The sequence below is a fragment of the Cyanistes caeruleus genome, chromosome 1 (genome assembly GCF_971803275.1).
Source record: "Cyanistes caeruleus chromosome 1, bCyaCae1.hap1.1, whole genome shotgun sequence".
Classification (NCBI taxonomy): Eukaryota; Metazoa; Chordata; class Aves; order Passeriformes; family Paridae; genus Cyanistes; species Cyanistes caeruleus.
In genome coordinates this window covers 136972659-136993493 of record NC_141701.1, presented here as the reverse complement: position 1 = coordinate 136993493, position 20835 = coordinate 136972659, and the positions used below count along the sequence as shown (strand labels likewise).

At 36.3% G+C, this 20835-nt stretch overlaps 1 protein-coding gene across 10 annotated transcripts in view; it reads left to right on the top strand.

Moving 5' to 3' along the window:
* MPP7 (MAGUK p55 scaffold protein 7) overlaps positions 1–20835 on the top strand; it is a 148604-nt gene that overhangs the window by 66243 nt on the left and 61526 nt on the right. For 7 of the 10 annotated variants that reach the window (XM_086861930.1, XM_086861891.1, XM_086861922.1 and 4 more), the window contains one exon: positions 17338–17415. In XM_086861930.1, the coding sequence (XP_086718056.1) occupies positions 17338–17415 (78 nt within the window). Of the gene's footprint in view, positions 1–10212; positions 10432–17337; positions 17416–20835 lie in introns of all 10 variants that reach the window. The other 3 variants (XM_086861961.1, XM_086861942.1, XM_086861953.1) reach the window with 1 other exon arrangement.

The following is a 20835-nucleotide window of genomic DNA, read 5'->3' as shown; positions in this document are numbered from 1 at the left end:
TATTTTTTATTACTAAATGAATTTTTAATGTATGAAAGCCCTTTAATTCCCTTTGTGTTGTGTGCATTTATTACCCCTTTATAACTATTCTGTTATGGCTTCTCTGTGAGCGTGTCATCCCAGTTTTCACTTCAGCTTTTCCAGTGATTTAATAATGCAGGCAAGAGTGACCTCTCATACACTTGAGGCTGATCTTTTAAAGATGGCTATGGTTAAAGTACTTAACTGTATTTTGATTGAGGTGAGGGAACTAAAGTGGCTTAAGTTGGATCATTGTTTTTGAGCTTGTTCTATCAAGGGTAAATTGGCATTTTTGCTCAATAGAAAAGGAAATTTGTTGCCTTTTGGTTCTGTTAATGTTACAATTCATGACATAAAAATGTAAAACAAAACATGCTGGATAATGATACTCTTGATATTATTTAAATTTTTACTGGTTTCATATTCAAATGCAGTGTAAACCAGGCTAGGTCATGTTAGCTAATGTTTTGGTTGAATCCTATTGGAAAAAGGGAACTGGAGCTGGGGAACAGTTCCAGGTTGGAAACTGTCAGGAAATCTTTTAGCATTTCAACAGTTGATAATTTTGTGTTGCTGGTCTGTGTATTTATAGCTCCTTATTTACCTGAATGAAATTGCTAAATTTTTCCCCATTTTTTTTTTTTAATGGTAGGAGTATCAATGCAACTCCCTTATCTTTGTTACTCTTGTCTCCTCATTGGGCAATTTCTGCTGTTTTCTACCAGCTTTCCAATATTTAAAGATATGGTGTGGCTGTAATTTTGTACACCTGTGCAAATACATTTGTGTTACCCCTTCCAATATAAAAATAAATTAATATGTTTGCTTTGATTTGAAGCTTCCTGTGAAACAGGTTTGTATGTTTAGATGATTTAGTGCAGAACTTGAAGTGCAGTGGTCTGAAAAGGTATGGGGAAATGGCAGTAAATCTCTCCTAAATTACTGCAATTTTCTTCCAATATTTTGTCATTATTTTTCATATTTTTCTTTATCCCACAGCACACATTGCACTTAAGTGTTAGTGTTTCTCCGTCCCCTACAGGGAAGGTTGAGAATTAGTTCTGTCCTTTAACACTGTTGTAATTTTCTGGTTGGACTTACTTAGGACATTTTACTCCTAACACATTTCTGTATCCTTTTAAGTAAAATTAAGGTGCTGTCCTAATGTCTTTTTAAAATTGTTGTTATAAACCTTGCTTGTTGGTATTAATTGATTTATTAGAATCTCTTTGTTTTGATTTCCATGCAGTTTAAATTGTAACCTGGCCCCTGGCTGCAGTGTGCAGGCCTCAGCAGCTCCTCTTCTCACATTCTGTGCCTTCTGAAGTACTCACTGCAAGTCTTCTGTTACTGGTTTTTATTGATCTTAACTTTGCCCTACTATTTGCATATTTTCTCCACATTTTTCAATTTTTCTTCACCTACTTTTACCCTTATTCCCAGAAAAAGAAAGTGACTCTGTGTCTGGCCCACATTGTCCAAGGTCTGTTAGGTATGTTGTGATCTGCTTGGAAAGCTTTGTGATCAATCGCCTCTTTTAGAAACTAGGGAAGACTTGAATGCAAAGCATGTCTTCATAGGCGTTCTTTGCTTTCATGGCCATGATTTCATTAAGGAACATTTAATGTTTAACTTTACAGTGGTGACTTGTCCTAATAGTCTTCAGTATGAACGTAATGTTTGTGATTAATTGTTTCCTGTTTGATTTTGCTTGGGTTTTTAACATAGACTGTATGTAGGCATAGGGAGATAGGAATGGCAATGTTTTTAGCTCCCTTACTTGTTGGCAAATACTGGTAGAGACTTTGCTTGGTACATTTAAGCACCTTCACATGCAGCTGCTTTTCTTTGTCTGTCTGTCTTGCCTAAGGTTGATGTATGGGAGAGTATACCTCTGATGGCTTTTACATTTGAAGTTCTTCAGCACTGTTTATTTCTATGACTTAAGTCTCCTGCAGTTTTTAGTACAGAATTAACTAAAAATAAATTTCTAGATTTCATATTTGAGAAACTGCATTAATGCTTAAGGTTACTCCTTAGTATCTGTTTATAGTTAACCTCTTTAAAATTAATTATTGTGAGTATTTAAAAAGTATTTACTCTGTTATTTTAGTAGGGTTTTGGATTGGGATCCAGTGTTTGTGGGACTTCAGTGCAGTTTTAACAAAAGTTGTGTTTACAACAGAATTTTGCTCTGATGATGGAGGCCTTCAGTGAAAGGGATTTCTGCTTTATTTGATACTTCAGAGTATCTTCTTTTAAAAAGTGGCAGATTTTTCATGAGGCAATAGTAATTAAATTGTAATTGTGTTTTGCATGTGTATGAATGCCTAAAAGGTCAGGTTTTTTATTTCTGTCTGTAAATTTTCATATATATGGACATGCAGCTTTCAATCTCAGTGTTTTTCTTAAAATGTAATTTATAAGGGAAAAGCATAATGTTGTGAATTATTTGGTTTTTGTGGTGTTGTTGTTGTTGATTTTTGTCTTTGCATCCAAGTTTTTTTGATTATGTGACCTATGCTGTATCATGACATGTTGCATAGGATGTAGAAAAAGCAGAAAGTGAGCTACATGTTTCTCACATCACATAAATTGTACTGACCCCACTAGATGGTGCTAATTGATAAATGTATGTCTGTGTATATTTTTATATATATATATGTATGTATTTAATTTTAGCTCTGTGCACAGATGTCCATATCCATGTGAATGAAGTTTGGGTTTTGAATGGGTTAATTCTGTAACACTGAGCTGCACAGAAGGGATCTCTTCAGGGAACCTGAACTGAATTCAGTCTTGGACTAACTTGCATTGAGTACAGACTGTAAAGATGATGTTTACTGTACTAAGCAGAAATAAACCAAACTCTTCGTGATTTAAAGTTGGCAGTCCCTGGTTGAATAGTAAAACTGGAAAAGCCCAATTCTATGCCAAAGTGTCTTAGCCTGTATGCAGAAAATCCTGTTTTCTTCTATTAATATTTATCTGTCATTTCTCTAGGATCTTAATTCTGCAGGGAATGGAGCTTGCTGAAAAAAGCAACCATCTGACAATCAAACGAGTAGTTTAGCTGTTGTACCTGTTAGAATTGTGTTTACTTAGTGAGCAGGGTTAGGAAAGTTTTTTCCTTTGGGTTTGTATTGTTGACAGAACAGTGGAAGTCACTTGCTTTTGGAAAAAAGTCTCAAAATTTTGTTCTGTGTAATGACATAAAAATAAAATCAGTTTGAATTTGATGTTTAAAAGCAATAGTATCAGAAGAAATTAAATTTACAGATCAGTACTTTTACAGGTAAAAACATTTGTGGGAGAATTAGATCCTTTTAATGTTTATATAAGTGTAGATGTTTTCTGAAAGAAAACATTGAGATATTTGAGGCATTATTGAGGTAAGTATTAAATCTAGGCACATTTTTGTTTTGTTTCTAAATTAAAAAATCCCTCTAAATTAAATCCTAAACTTAGTCTTTAAGGAAGTTTGCTAGCAGTGAACTGGGGACCTGCTCTTATTACACAGTGTTTCTACACTTTCTTTGCAGATTTCCAAAGACAATTCTAATCTCTCAGTTCTGTCTTATGTTAAAGTTTCTTCTTTGACTGTATTTATTTGACAAAGCAGGACCATGCAGTTGTTAATTTAAAACCTGTCCTGTTACCTTTTTATTTGGAAAAGTATTTATTTAATTTAATTTAATTTAATTTTTTTAATGTGCTATCTCCATTTTCTTATCAAGTTACCTGTTCAATTTTCTAATTTGAACTTTGGGAGTAATGTAACATGAATGGGTATTGGTATTGGCACAGAAAGTATTGTAAATTTTTGTTTGAATTCATATTATGGCTCTTTCTTTTCTAATCAACATAAAGGCATAAAGCACTAGGAAATAATGTAATATTGGTTTGGGTTTTTTAAAGTTGCTGAATCAGATAATCAAACTAGATCACCAGTCATGAAGTGTTCGTGATTGCCATTTTTCCAGATGAGCGTTGTTGCTGGTATGTTTTCTGCTTAGAAGGATTTCAGATAATGATAGATTCTACAGTGCAGTCAGCTGTTGTTGTGATCTTTGTTCTTTACATTTCAGCACCATCTCCACTTTTGTTTCCTTCCTTTTTCCATTCATACTTATCAGTATAATTATGCTTATCTATTTTAGAATTTATATTTTTTTTAGGTATTCAAACCTGATATTCAGGATAAAATAATGATTTTGTTTTTCTGATTTTTCTAAGGAAAAACTCTTCCTCTCAAATTCATAAAGATCTTTAAAATACTAGACCTCAAAGGGCGAAACACTTCTGCTATTGTCCTGGTTTAGGGCAAATTTGGGAAGAAAACAGTAACATATTTGCACTGTTTAAAAAAGGTTTGCTGAGGAAACTTTTATATTTCTTAAATATAAATATATACTTTATATAAATATAAACTTTTAGATTTTTAAAAATCTGACCAATACCAAGACTTGAAGTTTTTAATTTCTGGATGTTTTAGATAAATTATTATATTACTATGTTGTTATACATAGTAACTCAAATTTGTTAGGCATGCATTTTGCAAGTCTTTGTTGCATTACTTAGACACAATCAGGTGATACCTAAAAAGGAAATATTTAATTGAGAAAAAATGAAAGGTGTCCTTAAAACAAAACCCAAAGTTTATTTTCCAATGTAGGATTGAAATAATAGAGATGTGTATGTCTTTTTCTGATAATTTTATTTGAAATCTTTAATTTTTATTTTAGAATTTTTACTTGAACTAATTTTTAGTTCATTATTGCTTGAATTAAATGTTTTTCATCAAGTTTTGTATTTAGAATCATATAAACAGTTGCTGGATTATTGCAGAAAATGTTGTTTCCATATCTCTCTCATTACAACTGTGCAGCTTTTCTGTGTACTCTTCCTCAAAACTGAAGGGCTTCAGTGGGAGTTGCAACTTCATTCTTGCTTGCATTAAGTATTCTTTAAATAAAAATATATTTTAAAAGTAACTTAGAAGCAAAGATTTTCTGATATATTTGACACATAAACAAATATTACAGTTAGTCATACGTATGTCACTATCAGTAATTGAAATACCAAAAAATTGTATGCTTACAGTACTTTTTTCTAAAGAGATGCCCTTTTAGTGGTATTGGTTTGGAAATCAATTACACTTTTTGTCTGTGATTAGTCATGGTCTTCCTTTTGGTGATGAGGAAACTGATGCTTAGTTCCCTTGGTAATGTGCTTTTAAATCTTTGGATAAAAAATGGTTATAATTCTGCGTACTGTTATCATTTAACTTTGCAGTCTCATATATATGACTTTGAGAATTTTGAATTTTGCTGTATGTGTGCTTCAGTTTGCTGTGTCTGCAATACTGCACTAAGTTTCTTTAGAGTTGAGTCAGAATTTTTAGCTAAAGATTTGGTATCTTGTATGGTGAATGGTGAACCCTGATTTTAACCCTAGGAAGAGAGAGAAATAGACACTTACGTGAGCCCACCTCAAATCCTGTCTTCCATTTAAATCTGAATGCTTCAATTTGAAAAGTGTTTCTATTAAAGTAGTAATACTGAGGGGAGGAGGAGTGAGCATCAAAGTGGGAGTGTGTAGACAGAAGGGCCATAAACTGGGAAGAGCAATTTGAGACCTGGAATCCTGAGTTCAGTATTGCTCTAATGAAATATTTCCCTCAAACTTTTACCATATTTAACATGTGTTTACACAGGTCATTGTGTGCTTTTGGGTGAAGAGAATTGTTATGCTTTTATCAAATTCTGACTTGTACTATTCAGACTGGGATATGATGGGTTTACTCCTCAGATTTTATTTGAAAATGTATTTATGAATGGTAATGCATTAAAATTGTAGGGATCTCTCAGCATCCATAGACTGCTGTTTGAAAACTGCATGTTTCAAAGGGAAAAAAGTCTGATGTTGTTCTGTTCTTTCTGTTCAAGAACCTCATGTCCTTAGCTCACATAAGAGAGCTTCATTCAAATTTGGAATTGTTCTGATGCTCCTTCCTTTGGAATTGGGGTTAAAAGTACAGAAAAACAATTTTGAAAATACTGTATACAGTAGCCATGTAGACTGTTTGGCTCTAAAGGGGCAGGGAAATTTATTTTGGAGCAAGTGCAACTTGTTTAGCTTTGGTCTGAACTTCCTCTGTCTATCTAGGGACCCTTTTCCTATAAGCAAAGTCATCAAAACCTTTCCTTATTACTGACAAAAAAAGGCCCATTTGAATGAAGTCTGTGAAATCTCATATAATAGGACCTTTATTTTGTTGTATAAGGAACAATGAATTCAAAGTGAATTTTTTTTCAAGTAAAATAAACATTTTTAGAAACTCTGCATGAATAACTGGGTTTGTAGCCAGTATTTAATCTGTTTTGCTTACCATAGCAAAAATAAAATAGCAAATGCTATTACCATATTACCTCCTTTTAGCAACAAATGGAGAAGGAGAATTGCCATCCTTTAGTGGGTGTGGGGAAAAACATACTGACAAAGAACAAGGAAAAGGCTGAGGTACTTAATGCCTTCTTTGCCTCTTTAACTGTAAGACCAGCTGTGTGGGTACCCAGCCCCTGTGCTGGAAGACATGCTCAGCAATCAGAATGGTGGCCTGTAATCCAGGAGGAAGTGGTGAGTGACCTACTGCACCACTTAGACACACACCAGTCTATGGGGCCAGGGGGGATCTACCCAGAAGTACCAAGGGAGCTGGCAGAACTGCTCACAAAGCCTCTTTCCATCATTTGCCAGCAGCCCTGGCCAACTGGAGAGGTCCCAGTTGACTGAAAGTCAGCAATTGTGATGCCCATCTATAAGAGGGATTGGAAGGAGGAGCCAGGGAACTATAGGCCTATCAGCCTGACCTCAGATCCTAGGAAAATCGTGAAGCTGATTGTCTTGTGTGCCATCACATGGCAGTTAAAGGGCAACCCAGGGGATCAGGCCCAACCAGCATGGGTTTAGGAATGGCAGATCCTGCTTGACCAATTTGATCTCCTTCTGTGACAAGGAGACCTGCTTATTGGATGAGGGAAAGAATGTGAATGTGTCTACCTGGACGCGAGTAAAACCTTTGATGTGACTTCCCACAGCATTCTCTTGGCTTGGATGGGTGTGCTCTTTGCTGGGCAAAAAACTGTTGGGCTGGCTGTGCCCAGTAAGTGTTGGTGAGTGGAGTTACATCCACCTGGTCACCAGTGGTGTTCCCTAGGGCTTGGTATTGGGGCCAGTTCCATTTAATATCTTTGTCAATGATGAGGACAAGGGCATCAAGGGTCACAACAGCCCCTGCAGTGCTGCAGGCTGGGGAAAGAATGGCTGGAAAACTGCCTGGCAGAAAAGGACCAGAGGGTGCTGGTTGACATCAGCTGAATGTGTCTATGTAGGTGGCCAAGAAGGCCAATGGCATCCTGTCCTGTATCAGCAATAGTGTGCTCATCAGGACCAGGGCAGTGACCATCCCCTGGTACTTGGCACTGCTGAGGCTGCACCTCAAATTCTATATTCAGCACTAGGGTCCTCAAATCAGGAGGGACATTGAGGTGCTCGAGCATGTCCAGAGAAGGTCAGCAAAGCTGGTGAAGGGTCTGGAGCACAAATCTGATGAGGAGCAGCTGAGGGTGCTGAGGGAATTTAGCCTGGAGAAAAGGAGGCTCAGGGAAGACCTTACTGCTCTCTACAACTACCTGAAAGTAGGTTGTAGCCAGTTGGGGACAGTCTGTTCTCCCAAGTATCAAGCAATAGGACAAGAGGAAATGGCCTCAGGTTAAACCAGGCAAGGTTTAGATGGGATTTTAGAAAAAAATTCTTCACTGGAAGGGTGGTCTCCAGTACTGGACCAGGCTGCCCAGTAAGGTGGTTGAATCATCATCCCTGAGGTATTTAAAATGTGTGTAGGTGGGGACTTGGGGACATGGTTTAGTGGTGGATTTGGCAGTGCTGGATTAATGGGCCTCAGTTTTAAAGGCTCTCTTTGGTTTTCAGCTAAAGGGAAGCCAAGGTGGGCATAGTGGAGGTGTTTATTAATTTTTTCCTCATATTCTTTGGTGATACTAGCATGAAGGCAGGAAATTCTAAATTAGAAATATTACAGGACATAGCTCTGAGGCACAGATCTGCGGGTATGTCCCATTGTTCAGGAAGGACATGTTTGTTAACAGTGTCAATAGAAGGTATTTCTCAGATAGTGAAGTACTTTTTCTAATAAAAATAAATGTGATGGGGAGCTGAAATTTAAGAACACAGTATATATGGCACAGAGAAGCAAGTGCAGGATCACCAGATTCATCAATTGCTCACCTAATGTCTGTCTTGGTTTTTCTCAAAAAAGAGTGGAAGAGATGCTCTTTTATTTTACAATAAAATTCAAGAGATGGATCCTTACAGACCTGCTTAGTTCTTGTTAGGACAAAATCAAATCTGACAATGCCTGACTGTGTCAGGTTAGTCTCAGAGCTGCTACATCTGTGAGACTGCCTCAAATAAACTCTGGAATGCTGCTGTTCTTCCTGAAGCATTTCATTTTCTCTGTCTTCATCATCTTCCTCAGATCCTGCCCAGCTCATCAAGGTGAATCAAGGGTGAAGGACAAATGATGTAATGAGGCACAGTGTCAAATGATTGACAAGAGAACCCTGAAACCACAGATTAAAAAAAAATAAATTCAGGGAGAATAGGATTTTACTATACAAATTACTTCATTGTGCAGAGGCATTTCTTCTGTCTTGAGATTTCTGGCTAGACAATAAAAACAAGTTATTTGACTGGAAAGACTAATAATCCATATATCCGGAATTTTTAGCAAGCCTCATTTTTATCCCTAACAAAATCAATACGTAATTTGATTTTGCCAGTTGACAAAAGTTGCCTTCTTTCCCCTCACAGGTTCCCTTCTTTCATTTATAGTATACTAAGCTTCTTCTATTTGCTTTAGTTTTATTATTTGTAATAATCACATGATACTTGCTATCACTGTTAACTATACACTTCCATTGTTACACCTCTGGTGCACACCTGAGCAATTCATAACCAAGTTCTGGCTGTATCAAATTCCAAGCAACATTTGCTGAGAGTCTCATTTGGAGCTGGGACCTTTCCAAGCAACACTGCTGATTTGCACTGATCACACCTGATTTAAAATAATGTAGCTTTGTACATCTGTTGAGAGCACATCATTGTACAGTTTTTTCAAAACATAACCTGGCAAGAAAAATGTCCTTATAAATGTGATCACTTGCCAAATTTTTTAATTTAGAAAATTAATATAAATGTGCATACAGTTCTGAAAATTTATTTCTGAAAATGCAATGTGGTTAGAAATTTCTGGAGGAGTTATGTTTTGAATATGGGTCATTCTGATTGCTGGGTAAAGGACACTTTTGAAATGTCATCCAGCACATCCTGGACTCTTAGCAACCTTATCTTGAAGGGCTAAGCAGTGCTAGTGTAGATTTATATTGAACAGAAGGAAGAAATTTTTTATAATGGGGGTGGTAACACGCTGAAACAGAGAAGCTGTGGATGCCCTTCCTCGTAAGTGTTTAGTGTCAGGTTGAATAAGACTCTGAGCAACTCGATACAGTGAAAGGTACCCCTGCCCATGGCAAAGGGTATAGACTAAATGATCTTTAAAGGTCAAAGCATTCTGTGATTCTGCACTTGAAGATTGGTTTGCGTTCTTTTAACACAGCTGCAGAAATTTTGGTAACCTCAGAGCACTTTGGTCCTGATAGGCATGTTTGTTTTCTCTTTTCAGATAATGGACTTCAAGTACACATATGACACATAAAAAGAGTGTCGGAGGTTTCTTTTGTTCATGTGTTTTGCTGTAGCACAAAACTGAACTGACGTTTTTTGCAACTTCAGGACTGTGGATACAGGCTTCTCTTTTCCTGTGGTACCTCTAATGTTCCCTTCAGTGTTAACATGAGTGGGTTAAATCTTCAATGGATATAATGTTTTAAGATGATAGAAATTAACAAAATCCCATCAAGTTCAGTCTTAGGCCTCATTTTTGAAACTGTATTAAAATCTCCAGTTACAACCCTTGTCCACTCCTCAAAAGGTCAACCCTTGTCAACTCCTCAAACACTTGTTAGCAGCAGATGAGGTAAGGCTGCAGCTAAGGAGCTTGGATTTCTGTCCAAGAATTTAGATGCCTTGTTGGTTATTTCCTTGTTCCAGGTGGTTATGAGGGGAAGAAACAAGTGCTGCAGAAGGAGTCACCACCACCAGATGACCAATGCCCATCCAGTCTCCAAACAGTAGCTGCTTTGGAAAAACAGTCAGCTGTTCCAGCTGTGTCCCCTCCCAGACTCTTGGCCACCCCCAGCCTACTCCCTGCAGGGCACAGAGCAAGTTCAGAGATGGCCTTGATACTGCACAAGCACTGTCCAACAATAGGTAAAGCCTTGCTCTGTTACCAGCACGGTTTTGGTAATGGATCTACAGCACAGTACTATGCAGGCTGCTATGAAGAAAATGAGCTCTGTCCCAGCCAAGCCCACTGCAACAGATAATACCAGACAGTCTGAAGGTTTTCTGATTTATTAGTGATTTCATGCTATTCCAATAAAGAAAATTTAAATTCATTATTTAGTGCAAGTTTTTAGTTCTTTCATTAGGGTTATCTGCCAAGTTCTGAATTTCTTCTAACTTCCAGCTATTCAGGCAGAAATATTTCCATGCCATTAGCCTGCATTTGAATTGTTAGGAAATTCATGCTTCTGCTTTTTGGAAAAAGGCTTAAAGAAGAATTGCTCATCTGTTGTGCTAAAACTTTTTTCTGTGGCAAATTGGGCTAGAATCAAGATCTCTGGATATCTGTTTTTAAGCCGTCAGAGGCTTGCTTTGGTTCTTGTAACATTCTCTCAGAGGCCTTTCTGCAATCACTTATTCTATATTTGAGGCAATTTAATGTTACTATGGGGATTGAAATGCTCATTGCAAACTTCGAATAGTTACCTATGATTTATTAATTTCTATTTTGTTTCTGTTTTCTAAAATACATAATGCTAATTTCTTATCAGTAAGTGCATTTCTTATCAGTATTCTGTCTCTAACTGCAGTTCAGCTGGTATGACTAGAATGTGATTTAAAGGCTGTATGTGTTCTAAGTTTTCCTATACTTTGTGTTCATCATACCGTAGTACTGCAGAGTTTTTAATGTATTTAAGTTCCTTAGTGTAACAAAGGTGCAACAATAAGGACGATAGGAAGGCTTGTGAACAAATTAATAGTTTTGCATTCAGTCTGTATTTTTGTCCTGTGCAAATAGGCTTACAGGCCACCACTGAGTGATGAAGATAAATCAAAGAGTTGGCTACCTTTTCTGTTACTTTCATATGGTACAGTATGGTTCTGGAAGGAGAAAGGAAGTGAATTAAACCATCTCTTAATTTAAATTCTACATCAAGAAAAATATGTATTCTCTTTCAGCAGAGATGATGGTATGTAATTATCATTTCTGAATTATTTTAATAGTAATTTTCTTTTGTTTAATTGTAGCCCATAATTTCTTTTTTTTCATTCTTGCTTATTTATTTTACCTTCACTCCTAAGTTGTTGATAAATTTAGACAGTGAACTCCAAGAGTCTAAATCCCAGAGTTAAGCTCATACTGTTAGTGATCAAATGAAAACTCTTAATTCTTGTATTGAAATCTCACTGTGTTAATGTTGGAACTATTCAGAAACATGTCTTTTATGGCCGTGAGTGCCTTGAAATGTTTCCTCTTGCTTCAGATATTTCAGATGCAGAACACAATTGCAGATTAAGCCAAAACTAGCACTTACTCCTCCCTCAACAGTTCTTCTTTTACTTTCTTTTCCCACCCTCTTAATCTGCTGTGGCTTCTTCATGTATAGATGCTTTTTTTTGTAGTAGTACTACTTTGTAGGGGTGCCACTAATGGAATGAAATAATTTTTTGCTAATGTACATCAATCTGAAACTTTGGTGGGCAATTAACAGCTTCTCTGTGTACATGAGTCTTCCATTATGCATCCATGTAAGTGACTAATCCAATAAATACAGCGGCTGCATGGCTTTTGTCAGTGCTTTGATTTCAGACACTCTTGCTGTCATATATGATGAAAAATACAATGAAGAGAGCAGTTAGAGGAGATGTTCTGCCAACTGCTACAGACTTTCTACAACAAAATACTCAGTGCCTGTACTCTAGACACATCTTGATGCTTTGTGTGTGTGTTTATATTGACATTGTAGTTCAGATCACTACTGCTTTTTTTAAAGCAATTTCTCATCTTCTCAACTTCTGCTTTGGTTTTACATCAGCAGTCCAGTATATGAAACTAAAAAAGCAGGTTAGCTGCTAATGGGTATTCAGCAAGCAAGACTAGTCCAGAGGAAAACCCCAGAAAAGTATACGATGTGGTGCTAAAACGAATTTTGCAGGTGTGCTATCTTTATGCTGAGTGATATTTCATCTTATAAAATAAAACCCAAGTAAGGGAATGTTTATATAACTCATAAGAGGGTATGAGCTTCTGATGTTTCTCAAAAGGAGAAGCACTCTGGCCCAGAATTGTGTCTGCCCCAGAATGATGGTCAGTGCATACTCGTAAGATCCTCTTCAGCACCTCCTGTTGGGAAGGTGTCATTACTATAAAAAAAGCTCTTATCCAGAGGTGTTCACATGTCTGAGTAGTTGGTGACATCCTTGTGTGTCGACAGAACATTTTCACATGATATGTATGATAGTTCCTGTCTTTTATGTGCTGATTTGGCTCACTGATGGGCAGTGCTTTTTGGGTGTTTGCATATTGTACTCTTACATACACTTACTCTTTTCCTATGCCAACTGTTCAGTTAAAAAGACTAAGTTTGTCTTGTTATCTCTTTGGCACCTTTGGTACATGCTTATCACCCTCCCCTGATTTATTTTCAATCATATTATATTAGAACTGTACATGAAAATTTAGAAAACTAAAAGGAGAAATTAAGCTTATTTTATAGGACTCTTTGTTTGAGATTTTTATTTTTCTGTCTTAGAAAGCTCCTCCTGGGTTTTGAAACAGTCCAGGCTGAGGACACTACTCTGCTTTATTATAGAAAGCTTAATTCACTCTCTGGGAAAATCCAGAAACAATTTTTCTTGCTTACAAGTGTGCCAAAAATTGTATAAATTTGCAGATGATTATTTTTCCCTCTTGGGGCATAACTTCAGAGTAGTTTGTCAGTTTTTGCAGAACCTCATAGAATTTCTTACTCTACAGTGAAAAGAATAGGTAGTCATAAAAAAAAACAAAAAAAGCATCCCACAATTTAGTCATCTGTTCAGCAGAACAGCTTTTTATGTTTTATTTACAATATATAATTCTTGCTTTAACAGACTTTGTCTCATCTGTGAAGACATTTTCAGCATTGAGGCTTTACATGTAAATGTCAGAAGAACTTAAAACAGATGTACAGTCCTATATTTTCCATACGTTGTACAAGTTTCTAGTAGAGACAAGGCAATGGTATTAAAGTTACTGGACATCTGGTATCACCTCTCGATGTAAGCTGAAGTTGCCTTTTGTATTACATATAATTCTTTAGATTGAAGCTCAAACAAGTGGCTGCAAATATGATACATCTTACCTTGAGCTGGTGAATGCTCTCGTTTCTACTTTTGAATCCCCTCATACTTCTCTCAAAGTGTTCCAGGGTGGTTTTAACTTCTGTTACAGTTTAATTTCACTGAGTGATGTTTATAAAGGGGGAAAGTATTTGTACCACCTTGTCCTGTTTTGCTTTTCATTTCTGTGTTTGGCTACTTGACATTATTCATTATCATCAATGTATTCACTTAATCTAGGTATTCAAATTTCAAATTCTACTTGTATAGGAATTGAAATTTGGAAATGCAGTGCTTGGTGTGCATGTATTAGCATAATGTAAAAAATTCATATTTGGGAAAATAATTAACTGAAAGACAGCATGTGTAGAGGTTGCCAAAGCATGTGGCTGCTTGCACAGTAATTTCTCTAAAGGTGTTTGTCATAAATGCAGTCATTTATTGCCCTGAAGTCTGGCAAATTCAAAGGCCACCAGGTGAGCTTGCAAATGTGCTCTGTCATTTTTGAAAGACAGCAGAGATGACCTAGTGTCCAGTGAGCAAGAAAAGGCAAGTGCTGTGCTCGTCTTCCAAAAAGGCCTAAAAATACAACATGAAGAATGAGAGGCCAGTCAGCAGTGCTGTGATCTGTGCGGGAAATTGTGAAACAAATCATCTTGGCTTACATTTTTAAACACAAGGAGGGAAGGAGTTTCTTCAAAGTGCATTTTTGTCTCACTGAAATTTTTGCTTTATCAGTGGAGCTGAGCTAAATCTCCTCTCTTATTGCATTCAGGAATATATTATATAAAAGTGCTGCATGCATTAATGATATATTACTGATCCAGAAATTAGAGGTGTGAGGTAACTGTTTTTATGATGCATGTGGTAATTTTATACTAATATGAAAGGTAATCCCTGTATTGCACACTGATTGCATCTTGGTGCACAGACCAGTGGTTTTTAATTTCCGTAGGTACAACCTTTAAATTACAAAGATGTGAAAGACAGATGTTGTCGTCTAATGATTTGATTTTAAAAATAGAATCAACTACAAAGGCATAGTACTTTCAAGTAAAATCAGATATTTGGGAGAAAAACCCCACTCTGTATTGCATCTCGAATGGAAGTGTGCTGAGGTTGCAGTGTCTGTTACCACAGACCATGAAATGTTTATCCCTAGAGTCACTCATTGTACTAGTAAGGTAAATTAATAAAATTTTCAACCTGATGTAACAAAATCCAGTATCTAGAACTGTCTAGTAGCAGTTAAATTTTCCTGCTTACTTGTTTAGCTTCTGCTTTTTTGGTTAGGCAGTTACTCTACAACTCCTCCATAATCATATAAAACTTTAATGATTGTCCCTAAATGCTTAACTGGAATCTAATATCCCCTCTTAGGAAAATAAAAATTCGTTTTCAGTCATTTTTGCAATTTCTGGCTATAGAGCCAATAACTAGTTCAGGTTACACTGTGACACTTCTTGAAAACCTATTTTTTTGTTGCATAAATTTACAATTGCATAACGTTTTTCTCAAAGACGGGTTAAGCAAGGATGTCACCACATTTTTTTGTTTGGTTGACTTTTTCATTTTTCCTTTTATTAATTTCAGCGGTAAAGATATGTACAGGTTGTCCAGGATAAAAGTAGCTTAATCAGCAGTGGCACTTCTATTTTCTTTGAGAAACTAGGGGATAACATGGGCAGTTGCTTCTGACCACAGAGCTGACAGAAGCTCAATCTGAATGAAATCAAGATGTTGTTGAAGCAATCAAAAAATGATGGTTTTGAGACTTTTTGATTTACTATGTCTTTTAGTTATTCAAGTTAACAGTTCAAGTAAATCACAAATTTCTGCCAAACTAGGGGAGCTGCAACTCCTTGTTTTGTTTAGCCTTCTCTGCTTTGTGAGCTAGAAATATGAAGTTGTCCGGTCACTTATTAGAGTTTTATGAAATCAAGTATGAATTAGTCTAAGTAACTGCTGAGTAAACAATGTCTACATAAGCGATGTAAAATTCAGATTCATGTTCTGGAGACGGTAGTGCTTTCCATGTAGTTTACAGATGAGAACAAATTATTTTACAATTTATAAATTAAGCGACTGTAGTGCCTTCATGTTTCACCATGATATGTCAGAACTTCAATATCCTTTAACCAATGGCATACTAAAATAATCCTCTTAAGACAGCAGAAATTATGAAGGAATCAGTCAAGACTTAGATCTTACTATGCCATATTTTACTAACATGCTCTTTACTTCGAAGAACATGCAGTCTAAATGAGGAAAAACAGATGTGGACTTAGGGTTATGAAGCACAGCAGAAGACAGGAAAAATGGCAGGCACAAGTGTCACTGTCATGGCATTACCCTGTTATGGACGTATTTGTGAAAGCTCAGTGTAATTTAAAAAGAGAGGGCTTAAAGAATGACCTCTAAATTAAGGAGTGAACAAGTCCTAGGCAGTGAGGGGAGTGCTGCTGGGGGAGTAGTAAGCAGAGAAGAGCAAATGTGGGAGAAGGGGGGAATGCTGGAGGGAACACTTGGTGTAAAATGGAGATGATCTGGTCAACTCTGAACAGTTTCAGTGTGTGAAGAGTGGTTTGGTTGCTCTTAAAATCTGTCCCTGCTGTTTGGCATCTGTCCCACTCTTCCCCCAGCAGTGTGCTGGGGAGTGGTTGAGTATCACTGGGGATCCTGTTTCCCAAGGACATGAGGGAGTCCCCAGCCAAGTTCTGCACCCCACAGCCTCGCCAGACCTCATTTTCCCCTCCTTGCCAAGCACAGAAGTCCCCAATTTAGCTCCTTCTGCAACTCCTCCAGCCATCTGGAGTTCATGCCTCCTTCAGAGCGGCAGAACTCAAGCACAAAATCTAAGAATGGGGTACATTTGCATTAGTTCAGACTACAGTTTTCTTCTGTTTTTAGATTTTAATTGATATGTGTATATCCAAGTATCTTCAGGAAAATAGTATTAATAAAGTTAAATACTTAATATAGTCTTTTATGCTATTCTGATATAGCTACAAAGAAACTTCTTAGAAGTCTTAAAATACTTTGGGTCTTAAAAGCATTCATACTGGAAAAAAATCTAAATTTTGAAATGCATAACTTGTGGAGGAGGGAATAGGGTGGTATTTAAATAATGATGTATCCTTACCCTTTTTGGAAGAACTAAAGTACAGTGCATCTTTAATGTTGATAATTATTCATTAAAAACCTTAACTTGCTGAAGGACTGCCTCTTTCTTTCATATGTGTTAGAATTCATATTAGCACTGCTTTGCCCTTGTTTCTGAATTATTTTAATGACAGCAGCCGCTCCGTCAAGTTGTCTGTCAGGATGTGGGTGGCAAGCTATTATTTCACTTCATAAATCATAATTTACAGGGGTTTTTATATCCATCTTGGGAATAAACACTTTATGCTTTGTGTTTTCAGCAGCAATATAAAATGTAATTGATACTTGAAGCAATATGTTAGAAATATGGACAGAGAAAGCCAGGAGAGAAAAATCACAAATGTTTAGTTTTTCTGTGGGTTGGTCTGCATACTGAGCATTTTTTCCATCTGATTTCATATTCTTAGCACTTCAACAGAGGATGATGATGAATTGCATTTGCTTGATTGCTGCCTGTAGGTTACTATAAGGATGTTTAGTTACAGACAGTCAACAGACTCAACAGTTATTTTGTACCGTTTCTCATGCTGCTAAATAAACTTATCACTTTGTACTATTGTCTTCCAGATTCATGAAAAGCTGCATTATTATGAAAAACAGAACCCGATGCCCATTCTCCATGGTGCAGCAGCCTTGGCAGATGATGTAAGTGTCCCCTGCTGAGATCATTGGTACCAAGTCTACCAAAAAACTGTCTGCAAGCAGAATTCTTCATAGGGCAAACATATGAATATAATCTTCTGAGCTGAAATCATAAGAAGCTGCAAAGGTTTCCAAAGCTTCTGTCATCACTGAGCTTGTTGTTGATATTACTTTGATTTTTATTCACTTGCATGTTAAAAAACATTGCATCTAGGTAGCCTCTTGTTCTGCTTTAGTAACTAAGCAATAAAAATTACAGGTTTGAACTCTGCTGGGAGGGGAAAAGCTGTCAACTATTAGTGTTTTGAGAAAGTCACAGACAAGAGGAATGCTTTGGAAAAATAAAGACAGATGAGATAGTGGCACTGCTGACAGAACATGAGAAATGACAAATAATATTACAGAAACGAAACATATGAAATGCCTAGGATGAAGACTTGTTGAAAAAAAATCAAAACTATTTAAGAGAAACTACAGTAATGATTTATTGATATTGGAGCTTTCCAAATTACCTTCATAACCAAAAAATAAATTGTAAAAGTGGTCAGCATTGATGGAGTAGTTAATTTCCTGTTACTATAATTTTTATTTTAAAGAAAAAAAGTCCAACCTGCCATTTCTTGCTATTTGGTTAATTCTAGGATTCAGATGAATTGTGAACACACCTGTATAAACTATGACTGAACCTGAGGTAGGCCAGAACACAGAAATGTTTAATAAACTGTGGTTTAGGTGAAATCCAGAAATCTTGGTTGCAATTGATGATGTCAGGTTGCTTTTTGGAAAAGGCAATATGTATTAGGATCCATTACAAATACAGCATGTTTGAAACTTCACATACTTTATAGATGTTTTAAAATATCAATTATCTATTTATATAAATAATAGATTTTGGTTTTTAAATTTTACAAATGATTAAATGTTGTGAATTGAGATTGTTAACATTATTTGAAGACTACGGAAAAAAGGATACACGGTAATTTCATCATGTTTCAGTAGGACAGCTGTATCCTGTAATATACCAACTATAATAATACATTGGCCTTGACATCAAGCATACATTAGTAATATTTTTTAACCTTTGCATAGCTTTGAATAGTACTGATAGTAATTTTGAAAATTAGAAAGCTGCTTGAAAGTGTCTTCATTAAGTTCTTGCTGACATATTAATAATCCTTGATAATATTTGTGTTATATCTCTGGTCTAAAATCCTTACTAAAAATAATTTCTTATTTTTGGATGCAAAACTTAGTTTTTGATATTTTCAGAAATTCTGAGCAATCTCATTCTTTGTTCAGACCATTTAAAATGTATAGTTTTGGAAATCTCCAAATTGAAGTACTCTGTCATGCCTCAGTTGAGGCAGGTTGGGGTTTTTAACCCTATGAATGTATTATTATGTACATATGGTAGTATTTTAACTGTACATGTTGGGACATGATTGTGTCTAGGCATCTACCTAGCTTCTTTTTAATAGATGCTCTTGCTGCTTCTTCATTAATTATGTGGAGGTGGACTACCACTTTTATGGGCACTGTCTCAAAGCGTAAGGATGTTCTTTGGTGGCTGAAGTCAGGCTATCACACTGCAGGATTTTTCATTTTTTGGTAGCTATCAGCAAATTCTGAGGAAGCAAAATTACATGCAGTAGGCCTTGTAACTCTCAAACTTATGAAGTTTCAGGTTTAAAGTGCCATTCATTTTTTTGGCATGTTTGTCTGACTGGTTGTCAACTTCAGGGATTTAAGACCATGTTGGTGTTACTAAACACATTTTCATGTCAATAGGCTTCAAATTAATGTTTTCTCTTCTTACTGATAGTAGCTTTTCTATAGTTAAAGAAGGAATATTCTTATTAGCAACTAGATATTCCCTGCTTGATTTAAAACTCAAATCTGACATGCTGCTATCATAAATAAATCTGTTGAAGGAGTGTATTCCTATTCTTGTGTTACTTTTTAAAGCAGTTTTGGAAGTAACAATTTTTGCAAAGCTTTTCTAAACATTTTCATATTCCCAGCTGCCATACCTTCTCTCTCCTCTCCCCCAGGGACTTTTAGGCTGAATTTCCCATCAGACATTATGTTTACCTCTTATTTTGGAACAGCTGTGTCTGACTTAGGGCTCAATGATTTCATGCAAGTTATCTAAGTATCTCTCCTGGTTCCAGCCAGGACAGGGCTAATTTTCTGCATTAGTTGGGAGAGGGTATGGTTAGGACATGGAGGTTATTCCATACCACCTCTGGTCAGTTCAGAGTTCATGAAAGGGAATTCGCTTCCAAGAAGAAAGGTTTTGTTCCAGTCAAGAAGAGGGGGTGGAGAGAGCCATCTGGTATTGTCTATTATCAGGGAGTTTTTCATATGAATAATTTATTTTCTTATACCTTTTGTTACTAATATTTTTGCTATTACTTATTTTGTTTTAGTATTACTTATTTTAGTATTAGTATATACATACAGCATAGTACATTGTCTTCTCTCATTGCCATTTCCAGTAAATTGTTCTTGCCTCATCCTGTGATCGTGTATTTTGTGCCTCCAGTTGGAGAGGGAAGGAAAGATGGTGCATGGTTTTAGTGGAAGTACTAAATTGGAGAATACTATTCCTAAACCACAACAATATCACTGGCAGGATAGATACATACAGCAAATAAGGCCTCAGGGTTGGTAGAAAGACTGTTCTGTCAAAAGAAGTTTTGTAACTTTCTACAGAAGCTTTAAAGACCAGTCCCTGGTGCTCCCCACCTTGTGAGCCTCATTCCACGTCTGGCCTTCTCCTTCTTCCCCTCTCTTCAGTGGCAGCTTTTCATAAAGAGCTGGTTGAAATGTTCCCTCAAGAGATCACAGAGGAGGTTTTCAGACAGCTTTTCCCGTGGTCTTTAGCATAGGAGGAGATTGCATGGTGTCAGTGTGTCCCAAGTATGCCATGTGCTGCTGCTGTTTCAAATCTCAGCTCTTTATCAACAACAGTGACAACAACAATAACAAATAAAAATCCAGTCTGAACCAGCTGAGGTGGTAAACATGACTGAAAACTGACAAAACTTTGTCTTTCAATCTTTGTTTTCCTCCTCTTCTGTCACAAGATATTAAATGTGCCTAAAACTTCACTGAAAATATTTGGAAAATAATATAAATCACATGAACAAAAACAAGTTTTAAATTATTTTGTCTCTGAAAAATATTTTCTAAATTATAAGATTAAAATGTCTGTTAAAGCAGTAATGAAGTATTTTTTCTCACTGTTCTAAACCATATGTATGTACATTTGCATTTGTACCACCAAAGCAAACACCAGTTCTGCTGGTGTTAATACTTGTGCACAATTCATCTGAGAGAGAAATGCTGAAATGGTCATTCTGCAGAGTGGCTGCTTGTCTCCATCAGTGAAACATTAATGAATAGATTTTATTCTCCAGT